Genomic DNA, 11,792 nt, shown 5'->3' on the forward strand with positions numbered 1-11,792 from the left:
GGCGTCAGGGTGGCGAGATACGTCTAAGTCATACCACCCATGCCATTACCGAGCTGGGCTCCAGGCACCCGTGAAAGAGGCAGGGCAGAGAGCAGGCAGGAGGGCCGGAGTTCCAGCCAGAGGTCTGTACCTGTACAGAGGCAGGCAGACCCTTTCTTTTTTTTGGGACTGAGTCTCGCTCTCTTGCCTAGGCTGGGGTGCAGTGGCACAATCCCGGGCTCACTACAACCTCCTCGTCCTGGGTTTAAGCAATTCTCCTGCCTCAGCCTCCCGAGTAGCTTGGACTACAGACGCACCCCACCACGCCCAGCTAATTTTTGTATTTTTAGGAGAGACAAGGTTTCACCACATTGGCTAGGGTGGTCTCAAACTCCTGATCTCAAACAAGACCAGGAGTTTGAGTCCACCCTAGCCAATATGGTGAAACCCGCCTCAACCTCCCAAAGTGCTGGGATTACAGGCGTGAGCCACTGCATCTGGCCAGGCAGACTCTTTTTTTTTTTTTTTTTTTTTTTGAGATGGAGTTTCGCTCTTGTTACCCAGGCTGGAGTGCAATGGCGCGATCTCGGCTCACCGCAACCTCCGTCTCCTGGGTTCAGGCAATTCTCCTGCCTCAGCCTCCTGAGTAGCTAGGATTACAGGCACGTGCCACCAGCCCAGCTAATTTTTTGTATTTTTAGTAGAGACGGGGTTTCACCATGTTGACCAGGATGGTCTTGATCTGTTGACCTCGTGATCCACCCGCCTCGGCCTCCCAAAGTGCTGGGATTACAGGCTTGAGCCACCGCGCCCGGCCCAGACTCTTTCTTAAGTGGTGGTCTGCACTCACCCTCCTGACCCTAGGCCCTTCACAGATTCTTTAACTGTCCTTTTCCCTGCCATGGGCTTTCTCATCCACTGCCTCTGGACAATCCCATCCACTTTCTGGTGCCTCTGTGACTAACTTAGATCTTCCTAAACTCTTTGGGTTATTGGCTGTGTGAGATTCTAACCTTTTTCTCCACAAAATGCCCGGATAGAGAATTCTGAATGCCAAACTGCTCTAAGGGTCATAGACACCCTTGCTCCTAGGTCTCCATATGCACCCGAGCCTGTCTCTTGAACGATGCCCGCCCAGTCCTGTCCCATCCACTTCCTTCCCACCCCCACTAGGCACACCTGCTCTTCCATTCCCTCTTCCAACCCCCAAATATTACTTTTTATTCTCTTCTGCTCTACCTCTGGGGACAGCTGCCCAGCCCAGGCAAGCTAGGCAGGAACCAGGCTGGTAGTTAAACAGTGGGGAAGAGGTGGGGTGGCTGCTCTAAGCTCAGCCTCAAGTAGGGTGGGGCTAAAGTCAGGCTGTCCTAGAGTAGAGCTGGGGAAAAACCTTGGCGTTTGAGACTCGGGCATCCCCTGGTGGCCAAATAGCTCCAAATGGAAGATGAACTCTGGAGAACAGTAAGGAAAACTCACTATCTAACACAAGTATTCTCTCCACCACATCCCTCCAGCAACCCACACACACAAAATCGCAATCACAAGGCACATCACCAGACGGCTTCTCCTTTTTTAATCAATGATCAACTTATCCAGCTTTGGAAAACTGGACAGAGGAGGCTGAGCGCAGGCCTGGTCCAGTGTCTAAGGGTCTCTGAGTGAGTCTGTGTCAGCATGAGGGCCCCAACTGGGCCTGTCCATGTGTTGGGCACAGCAGTTTCCTGAGTAAGAGCCAGCCCCACCCTCAGGGCAGCATTCCAGCCCAAAAAGAAATCCAGGCCCTCCAGGTTCCGCCTGTTTTCAAGGCCCTCAGGACAGTCAATAAATAGGTTAGATTCTGAGCCAGGCCTGGGAAGTGAGGGTATTCAAAGGGCAGGATCAGCTGTCCAGGGATTGCAATGATTCCCAGGTACTCTCCTGCCCTTCTCCAGCAAGGAAGTAAATAAATAGACCTTTAACTCAGGAACAGGGGTGTTGGAGCAGGGGAGCCCCCGCTTGGAGTTAGTAATTAAGTCTCATGTTAAAAACAAGGTAGCCCCCAGCCCCACCAGCATCTACAAAATCCTACAGGATGGGGGGAAGGGCTAGCCTGCCTGGGGGTACACAGTACCCAGCCCTGCAGGGTCCTGGAGGAGGTCTCATGTTTGTTCTGCGGCTCCTGGGGCTCCCTCCTCCTTAGGGGGTGGCTCCAGGAAAATTGGGGTGACTGAGGGTGGCTTCTTCACTCTGGGAAAATAATACAAGAATGTATAGGGAAGAAGCCATTAGCTATATTCCTGGATCCCACTAGGCCTCCCATTTCTCAGGGCAGAAAAGGGTCACTCACGAGTAGGGGGAAGCTGGGACCCCCACCACCAGGAAGTGGTTCTTCTTCCGAAACAATCTCCACAGGCCCCGGTGGTTGCCACGCACATCCAGGTCCCAGATATGGAGGCACTGGTGAGGGTGGGATGGGGACAGAGACATGGGTCAGAAAGCTGTGGGGAGGAGCCACTGAAGACCCTTTGGCCCAGCCCCTACCCCTCCTCAGAAGCTACCGCAGTTTGCAAGAGATAGCATCTTTTGGAATATAAATTTGGACAAGGAGGTTGGAAGAGGGGTTCTAAGAGTAGAAAGAGGAGGTTCTGAGGTTGAAGATTTCAGAGCCTTTGCTTGAAAGCTTGGGGCAGTGCGTGTAAGGGGGAGGGGTTCTCCAGGGTGGGCATGGTATTGGAGCACCTTAGCAAGCTGGGTCCAGGTGGTGAAGTCATCATCTTTCTCCATTCGAATAAAGGCCACGTAGGTGTGGCCCTCTGTGTCTGGCAGGAAAGAATCTTCACAAGGGTTCTTGCTGTGGTCCAGAACCTCAGCCTCACTGCAGTGGGAGGTGGGAGAATATGGCCAAGACAGGGCCCACTTCATGGGTGTGTCCCACAAGCCCCTGTACTTCATTGAATGCTCTGCTGTTTCCACCTTGAAGTTCTTAATAATGTTTGAACTGAGGGCCCTGATTTTCATTTTGCACAGGGCCCTACAAATTATGGGGCCAAGATCCCCAGTATTTGACTCCTTGCTCCCTGCTACACATCCCAATTGTCCTAGGCCATACCTGAGTAGTCTGTGAATTTCCACTTCATAAGCTTCTTTCTTCAGACTGAAGAGGAGGGAGAAATGGGTCAGAGGAGTGGGCAGGCACTCAGGTCCCATGGGTAGCACTGAGCAGGGCAAGGGGTCACATGGGAATCTGTAGCAGCAGGGCTGGAGTAAACACACAGGCCCGGGATTGGAAGGGACTTTCAGGGACTGGCCTCCAAATCTCCTAGATATCCACCCCTTGCCCTGCTGCCAGCCCCCACCTGTCCACATTCCTGAGCTGGACACCTGGAACCGTGTTGAGCTTGTGCTTCTTGAAGTAGGCCTCCTGGAGTGGGTACGAGAGTGAAAATCAGTGCCTCACATTGTCTGGCCCACACCCACTCACTGACCAGCCACACATCTGTAAGACACACTAATGAAGCCCTAGACCTGTAAAGCGCCCTCTAATTTCCTCCTGTCTTCTCCATCCTCTTTGCAGCATCCTCAGCAAGCTCTTACTAGCTTTAATTTGGCCTCCACCATTGCTGCAGAGCTCATGCTCTCACAACAGCTCACACTACTGCACTACAGACCCCTGAACTAGTAGTCCCTGTCTCTTGTAGTTCTCCCTGGGCCTGCTGCTCTAGAACCAAAGATGTCAGAAACAGGCCCTGCAGGAGGTGGTGGGTAAAGGGATGGGCTGGGCTGGGAAGGGGAAAACTACTTTGACTCTGGTACCGAGAGAGACCTGAGGTAAGTGCCTGCCTCTCTCTGGGAGAGGAACAGGACTCTCGTATTAGTCAGCCTTTGAGGGGCCTCTGGCTTCTAGGAGGTTCCAAGCTGGATGCTATCCATTCCTTTGGGCTGGGCTGGCTCAAGGCCTCCCATGCTGTAACTGGGGAATGGTTCTCTGGACACAGCCAGGTGGAATTGGGGGTCCTAGGGAATTCTCTCTTCTCAGGCTGAAGCATGGGCTCCAGCACTTGCCAGAACAGGAAAGAGCAGAGATTGCAGGCTGAACCACTGCTTAGAGGCAGAAATACTCTCCCCACACACCCACAGTCTAGTGCTAAGAAGAATAAAAATAAAAATAGTACCAGCTGACCCTTATATATGTTTACAATTCAAAGCATTTTACATATATAGACTCATTTAAACCTTCAAAAAATCATAACCCAGTGAGGTAGTAGTATTTTATCCTCATTTCACAGATAAAGAAACTGAGGCAAAAATAGGATAGTTCTTTCCCCAAGGTTACATGACTAGCAAGTAGCAGAGCTGGAATTGCTCCGGAGTCCATGGTTTTGTTGTGTGTGTGTGTGTGTGTCTGTGTGTGTGTGTGTGTGTTTTTTTTTTTTTTTTTTTTTTTTTTTAAGATAGGGTTTCACCATGATAGCCAGGCTGGTCTTGAACTCCTGACCTCAGGTGATCCACCCACCTCGGCCTCCCAAAGTGCTAGGATTACAGGCGTGAGCCAACTGCGCCCGGCCCATGGTTTTGTTCTTGACTGCCACACTGTGCCCTGCTCCCCTGCCTCCCACTCACATGAAAGTAGCCATTCATGTTGAGGCCAACGATGCCAAAGTGGTAGGATCGGGAAATGTCAGGGATGATGCACTCTCGGCCCCGGCGTTGTTCGGGCATCCGCATCCACATGTCCCAATCCCAGAGCTGGCAGACGTGGACAATGATGAAGATTAAGATGTTTCGAGTTCGTAGGGACTCCAGCCCCGTCACCCAACCCTGCCAGTTACCTTTTCCGGCGTAGGCCACTTGGGCTCAAGCTCCTCCTTGTACAAGGACCTCCTGAGCACCCAGCCCAGCCCAGGCATGGTCTCCACACGATACAGTAGTGCTGGGTCCTCAGCCGTGTGTTCATAACCCTGAGGACAGGGGGCCACAGTGGGAGGTATTTGCTGAGGCCTCATAAACTCACCAGCTAACCCCTGGCCATTCCAGCCTACCTGGTCATTCCAGGCAGAGATGCAGTACAGGCTGTCATCCTCCTCCAGCAGGTGGATAGATTGGCTCAGGAAACTGAGAGGCAGGGTCAAAGAGTTCAGGGAGAGGCAAGGATAAATCTAGTCACATGGAGATGCTGGAAGAGCTGGAGCTGGGTCTCAGGAGCATACCTCCTTCCCCCAAATCTCCACTGTCTCCATTCATCCTCTCTACCTTCAACACCAGCCCCAACACCTGCCATTCTACCTTTGCTCAGGCTTTGCCCCCACTTTGAGTTCATGTCCTCCAGAAAGCTCTCCAGGACACCTCACTGCCTGTTTCCCTGCAGACCGAGGAACCTCATCTGAAACCTAGAGTCTCCCCTCACCTGAAAAAATCCACAGCGATATCCAGGTCCTCTTCTAGAACCACAGCAAACTTGGCCTCCTGGAAGGGGAATGGAACATCATGGTCCCAAGAGGGTCTCTCCATCCGGTGGTCACCTTTGCCCTCAACCCTCTTCTTGCAGGCAGCATTATCCCCATTTTCCAGATGTGAAGGATGAGGCCCGGTGAGGGGAACAGCTTGCCACATAACAGGCCCAGACCCTATGCCCATGTTTCCCTGCCCCAGGCCCAAGAGTTGTATCCTTAGTACTCACCGGAAAGAGGTTGAAAGTGGCAGTGAGGCTGGCCTTGTAGTGCTGGGAGCAGGGTGGGAATAGGGCACATGAGCTTTAGGGTAGAAGGCAGAGGCAGGTGTCTGCCCCATCCCCGCTTGCCTACGCAGTACCTGAGACACGCGGGCATTCTTGATGCTGATGGGAGTATGCTGGATGCCCCTCAGACCAAACAGCGCCACCACATCCATGGGTTCCTGGGGGACACGGCCACTGGTCAGCAAGTGAGGTCACTTTCTCCTGCCCACCTCCGCAATCCAAGGCCTTCACATTTCACAGCCCTTGCCTGGGCGGTCTCCCTTGCCCGCCCCTGGCAATCACTGCTGCTCCACACCTGCAGCCCATTGTTGTCGTGTTGTATTCCACCTGAGGTCCCCTGAAGCCCTGCTTACCTCATAGTAGCCATCGATGAAAACGGTTATCATCTGGGGAGATACCCCCTGGGCTGAAAGCAGAGAGCGCAGCATCCTGGGGAGCCCAGGGATAGGTTAAGGTCTCTTCGTTTCCCCCCAACTCAGGCTCCCCTGTGTTTACAGCGGGGCCCAGATTCTCCATGCTTACCCACAGAGGTGAATAGGTCTAGAATCTGTTGCCTTCCTGCCCACCTCAAGAGTTCCTACTGGAGGTAGATGACCTAAACACCCTCCCACTTACTAAGCACCCTCCTGTTCAGTGCTGGGGACAGCCCAGTCCCAGGCTTACCTGTACAGGTAATTGGGTCGGTTTCCTGCAATGACAGCCACAGGGACATTGAGGACTTTGTTGTCTGGGAGCTGTGGGAGAAACATGTTTAGCTCTTGCCTTACTTCCCCTTCAAACGGGGATCCCCACCTAGGGAAGAGTTCTCGAGTGAGGGTAGGTACGGACGAGCAGACAGGGAAGGAAGAGAGAATCTTCCCTGTTCTGGCCTCTCCACACACTCAGCTCAACTCCAGTGCTCAGCTTTGCTTACATGGCCTGCCCCTTCACCCCAGCCCTGTCTTGCAGAGTGCAGTGTAAATCCTGCTCCTGGTTCCCTCCCAGGCTCGGGTAGGGAAAGCTCAACCTAGATCTTTCCTGGGGCCCCCTTGCTGAGCTGGGAAGGAGTCCAAACCTCACTGTCTAGGGCTCCACTCACTGGGTCAGGGCTGAACTCGATGGGTGTAGGGTCCTTGCAGCTGCATACACTTCCGTAGCCCTCAACTTTGCTGCAGAAGCGCCGGCGGCGACGGTTCAGCTCGGTGTCTGCCCAGTGGCACTCTGCCTCTGAGGGAAGGATGTGGTTGACATGGAGGCATAGGGCTAGTACGGTCTGAAGAGCCCCAGGCACACAATCAAAGAAATAAAGCACCACCAGGAGGACCTAAATGCCCACCCCCAGCCAAGGCCCTGCCCCATCCAGGCTCCACTAACTCTACCTTCTGCTGAGCTCAGTGGCACATCTGTCTTCAGCAGGACTGGGTCCCCCCAGGAGGAGAGGGCAGGTGACTTAGAATGTTTCTCCCCGAGGACAGGACCTGGCAGGAGGCAGGAATGAGGGCTCATGGGGGCCCAGACACCAGCTTGGGGGCTTCTTTCCATCTCCCTGCCTACTTTCATCCAACCCACTACCACTGGCTCCTATGTGTTCCCCACCCCACCCCACCTCCTGGGGTTCTGCTCCTCCCGGGCCCTTGATACTACAGAGTGGATGGCCACTGGTGCCGGCACCTCCTTTTCGTCCCACGAAGGCCCATGTGTCCCTCCAGCCCAGGGCAGGGCCAGCCTGGCTGCCCAGGCTCCTCAGCAGAGCCTTGGCCGTATCCTTGAGGTGGAAGGAGCCCTCATCCTGGATGACCAGAGAAGACAGTTAGGCTGACTGGCATGGTTCCAGGAGACCTGGCCTCACAGAGCACCAACTATGTAGCAACCTTTTACTTAAATAAGCTCATTACATTATCGCTATAACCCTCTATGATTACTCTCTTTCTCAGATAAAAAATAATAACTGAAGGCTTAGAGAGATTCTGAGTCATCTGAGGTCATCCAGCTAATAAGTCCTTTCCACAAACCCACACGATCTGCACCTCTCTCTCTCTCCACCTCTCTGCCTTCTTTTCCCACCACTCCTATTCTCCTCCCTTATTCTGCTCCACCTTGACTGGTATCTTTGCTGTTCCTCAAATGTGCCATGTACCTTCCCACTTGAGGGGCTTTGCACTCGCTATTCTTTCCACCTGGAATGCCCTTCCTCCCGGTCGTCAGCTGGCTCCCTCCTCACTTTCCCAGCTTTCTGCTCACATATCATCTCTTTGCAGGGGCCTTCCCTTTCTAAAATGCCCCCCATCATTCTGGATCCCCTGCTTTATTTTCTTCTTTATATAAGTTATCATTTACTAGCATTATACACATTTACTTGGCTGTTTTTTGTAGACCTCCCGCTGCTAGAATGTAAGCTCCATGAGGGTGGGGACTCTGTCTTGCTTCCCATTGCATCTTCAGCACCCAGAGCAGTACCTGCCATACAGTTGTTGCTCAATAACTATTTGCTGAATTAATAAAAATGTTAAGGCTAAGACTGGAACCTGAGTGACCTTCCTTCAGAGAATCTTCCCTTATGTTATATGAGAGGCAGAGAAGCCGGGGCTATAAACAGGGTTGGAGCCAAGGAGTAGGGGTCAGGGCTAGGGCTGAATCACTGACCTTGACAGTGCAGATGAGCACTCGGCCGGGCGCGACCATGTTGAGGAACAGCACCATGGCCTCATCCTCGTGAGGTGAGTACGTGTCAAACACACGTTTTGCCATCACATGGCCCTGGCAGGGGATGCACCTCTGGTGAGTTGGTATCATCAGCAAGAAGAGCCCAGCTCCAGCCCTCTGGGTCACCCACCCCTAGAAACTCACCGTGGCCTGGTTGAGGACAATGACATGGATGCCCCGGCCCTGCTCCCGGGCCTCATCCTCCAGCACCTATACAGTGGCAGAGACAAAGTCCAACTTTTCACTCTGACATTCAAGGTGTCTCTGTCATAAGGGTACTTAAAACACCAGCTGCTTGAAACCTCACTTCCTGCCTATGCTTCTGTTCACACAGCTCCTTTCCAACTCAGCTTGAAGGCCATCTCTTCCAGAAAGCCTCTATAGCACTCCCATTGGAAGAGATCGCGTCTTTCTACAACCCTCCCCTCCATGACTTTCATGGCTCTTACAGCCTTTGCTGTCTCTGCTTCATCCTGGAGATATCAGAATCCTCCATGAGACTGAACTCCTCAAGGTAGGGCCAGGTCTCATTACTTCCAGGTCCCCAGTGCCCAGTATAAGGCTGAAGCCAAAGAAAGGACCAGGGAATAGATATAAAATAAATCAATGAATTGACTGCCTACTATTAAGAATGATTGCTTTTGAGATCCCACTACATATAAGACACTTCACAAACTTTTTGTTTAATCCTGACAAGTAGAAATCATTAGTCCCAGTCTATAGCTAAGAAATTGAGGACTCCAAAGCCCCAGAGGTAGAAATTGGTAGAGTTGCAGTTCCCTCTTAGACAGTAGACCCCGCAGCCAGTGGACCATGCCCTGAGCAGAATGGAGTGACTATACACTAGACCCTGGCCTACTGACCGTGGTGCCATCCACTGCCACATATACTTTGCTGCGACTTGAGTACACCTCTACATCCAGGACCCGCCGGGGACCACTGCCTCTGCGCCTTGGGGGCTCCAGGCGGCCTAGGGCCTCATCTGTGGGGTGCAACAGGTCATGGAGATAGTCTCCCCAGCAGAGTGTCACCCATTGGGGTCTGTCTGCCACTCCAACTGTGAGATCCAAGGCCCTCCCACCCCATCCTCAGCTTGGCCCCACCATAGTCTTGCTCTGGCTCTGGGTCTTCATTGGCTTCGCTGATGGCTCGCCGAGTGTCCAGGATCAACTTGATATTGACAATGACAGTCACCAGCAGGAAAAGAATGGCCCCTGTCTGAAGGGAGGGGTAGGGATGATTAAGAGGAGCACCTCCTTCAGCTCCTAGAGGATCTTTCTGAAAGGAGGGCCCTGGCTGCAGTGAGGACATCCAGAGAACCTAGGACCTGTCTCTTCCTCTGTCTGCCCAGCTCTACTCCCCTGACCAGGGCCTAGTTTCACGGCCACCTTCCCCAGGGAACCTCCCCTGACCCTTCCCCCTCCATTAGGGCCCTCCCTACCCAGTGCTCCTGTATTCTTCCATTTGAGACCTTGGTTTCAAATCTTACTGATTTCCTTGGTCCTCTCCATTGTTGGTTTCTAGAGATAGAGCCAGGCCCAGAGAACCGAGCTGAGAATCAGACCTGGGTCCTAACCCTAACTGCCTCACAGGGGTGTGTGCCTCTGGGCAAAGCTGTCCTGATCAGACTTCAGGCTTCTGGTTCAGAAGCTTAGAAGTTGTACCTGGGTTCCGATTGCAGAACCCTGGGTTCAAACCATTACCTACAGGGACAAGACATACAGAGGTCTCCCCTCTAGGAACTTGCTGCCCCTTTCCAACTGGGGCTGGCCAAGGTAGGTCCCAGTGCCTGGTTTAGGTGGGGAAGAAGCTGGGAGCCCTCGGTGGGGAGGGTTTGAGATAGCTCTATACCTGACAGAATCTCCGCAGAGCCCGCTGGTTTGTCAGTTTATACTTCCAGGTAAGGTACCAGCTCCGCTTCTTCCGAGCCCCAAAGGGCTTGATGAGGGGGCTGGGCTTCCAGTCGTCCATGCCGGATTGGCGGGTCACCAATGTCCTGGGCAGCCCATGACTTCAGGAATCTGATGGGATCAGAGGGCCACATAGGGTAAGGTGGCCCTCCCAAAGTCTGATGCCTTCTGGAGAGATGAGGGAGGACCTCCCAGCAAGTCTTCCCTGCAAGCACCCATACTGTGTGACATGGGGAAAGTGGTTCAACTTCTCTGGGCCTGACAAGAAACCCTTCAAAGGGGTTGGATAACCTGGAAATTCCCTGAGACTGGAGTAACTCTCTGAATCAAGGCTGTCCAAGGGTAGAGGCCAAATAATCTGCTCAAAGTTCATTAGCCCCTACAAGGCCCAAGCCCCTGGCCTCCCCAAGCCTGTGGTGGGCAAAGAGCGATCTCTCCTGCCCCAATCCTCCACCCTCATCCCATCCTAGCTGGCCCAGCTTCTCTCCTCCCAGGGCCCGCAGCCGCCCGAGGGCTGGGGAGACCTGCACCGTCAGCGCTACCCTTCCCGGACCCCCACGCGGAGGCACTCACAGCTTAGGGGCCCCGAGCCCCGCTCGGGCCCAGCTCGGGCCCGCACTGCTCGGCCCTGCGCGCCGCGGCCTCCGCCTCCTCCATGCCGCTCGCGGCCCCGCCCCGGCCCGGCGCGCCCCCCCGCTTCCGCCGCCGCCGCCGCCGCCGCCGCTGCCGCGAGGTGAGAGGGCGACGGGCGGCGCTTAGGGCAGCGGCGGCGGCGGCGGCGGCAGCGGCGGGGTGTCCGCAGCCAGGGAGTAAGGAGAGTGCTCAGACCTTGCTCCGCAGCTTCGCAGCCCGCCTGGCGGGTGCTGCTGCCTGCACGAGAGCAGCCCGCTCCCCCGCACCGCTGATGGCAAACCCAACTCCAGTCAGAGGCCTAGGACCTTAGACCTAGATCACAGGGCACCCCAGGGTCAGGGGGGCTGCAAGCCTTGGGCACAGCACACACACCACCCGCCCCATACCCCTCCTGGGCAAGGCCGGTACCTGGGCCTGGGGCATGCACAGCCATTGCAGGCCAAGGGAGATTAAAATCCAGGTTCTGCCGCTGTGCTAAGCAGTTTACTGATGACGTTTAATTCCACAGCAACCCCATGAGGTAGGCGCTATTATCGTTATTTCTTTTTTTTTTTTTTTTTTTAATTGAGACCGAGTCTCGCTCTGTTGCCCAGGCTGGACTGCAGTGGCACCATCTTGGCTCAGTGCAGCGTCCGCCTCCTGGGTTCAAGCGATTCTCCTGCTTCAGCCTCCTGAGTAGCTGGAACTATGGGCGTGCACCACCGCACTCGGCTAATTTTTGTATTTTTAGTAGGGGCGGGTTTCACCATGTTGGCCAGGCTGGGTCTGGAACCCCCGACCTCAGGTGATCTGCCGGCCTCGGCCTCCCACAGTGCTGGGATTACAGCCGTGAGCCACTGCGGCGGCTATAGGCGCTATTATTATCCCTGTCACAG

At 54.2% G+C, this 11,792-nt stretch overlaps 1 protein-coding gene across 2 annotated transcripts; it reads right to left on the minus strand.

Moving 5' to 3' along the window:
* Nucleotides 1-1,529: 1,529 nt before the first annotated feature.
* Nucleotides 1,530-10,983, minus strand: POMGNT1 (protein O-linked mannose N-acetylglucosaminyltransferase 1 (beta 1,2-)). Of its 2 annotated transcripts, XM_003936891.4 has the most exons (22): nt 10,858-10,982; nt 10,226-10,395; nt 9,478-9,592; nt 9,238-9,356; nt 8,519-8,584; nt 8,315-8,428; nt 7,343-7,460; nt 7,051-7,149; nt 6,771-6,898; nt 6,356-6,426; nt 6,046-6,121; nt 5,767-5,850; nt 5,636-5,677; nt 5,363-5,421; nt 4,998-5,070; nt 4,788-4,916; nt 4,579-4,704; nt 3,315-3,379; nt 3,068-3,112; nt 2,698-2,833; nt 2,306-2,415; nt 1,530-2,205 (listed from the first exon to the last, which is right to left on the minus strand). In XM_003936891.4, exons 2-22 carry the CDS (start codon nt 10,343-10,345, stop codon nt 2,118-2,120), a joined length of 1,983 nt encoding a protein of 660 aa, XP_003936940.1. In that variant the 5' UTR covers nt 10,346-10,395; nt 10,858-10,982; the 3' UTR covers nt 1,530-2,117. The 2 variants fall into 2 exon arrangements, with proteins under 2 accessions (XP_003936940.1, XP_010345698.1); XM_010347396.3 differs by lacking the exons at nt 1,530-2,205; nt 2,306-2,415; nt 2,698-2,833; nt 3,068-3,112 and adding an exon at nt 3,119-3,216 and having other exon boundaries at nt 10,858-10,983.
* Between the last annotated feature and the right edge of the window lie 809 nt (nt 10,984-11,792).

This window comes from Saimiri boliviensis, chromosome 11 (assembly GCF_048565385.1).
Source record: "Saimiri boliviensis isolate mSaiBol1 chromosome 11, mSaiBol1.pri, whole genome shotgun sequence".
Taxonomy (NCBI): Eukaryota; Metazoa; Chordata; class Mammalia; order Primates; family Cebidae; genus Saimiri; species Saimiri boliviensis.

Bases quoted from the DNA above. Each gene is read 5' to 3' on its own strand.
- POMGNT1 (XM_003936891.4), bottom strand. From the start codon at position 10,345: ATGGACGACTGGAAGCCCAGCCCCCTCATCAAGCCCTTTGGGGCTCGG. The intron at 8,585-9,237 runs GTCAGTAGGCCA...GCCACTGTATAG, and splicing joins TGGCAGTGGATGGCACCACG to GTGCTGGAGGATGAGGCCCG. The intron at 5,851-6,045 runs GTAAGCAGGGCT...CGTGTCCCCCAG, and splicing joins TCATCGATGGCTACTATGAG to GAACCCATGGATGTGGTGGC.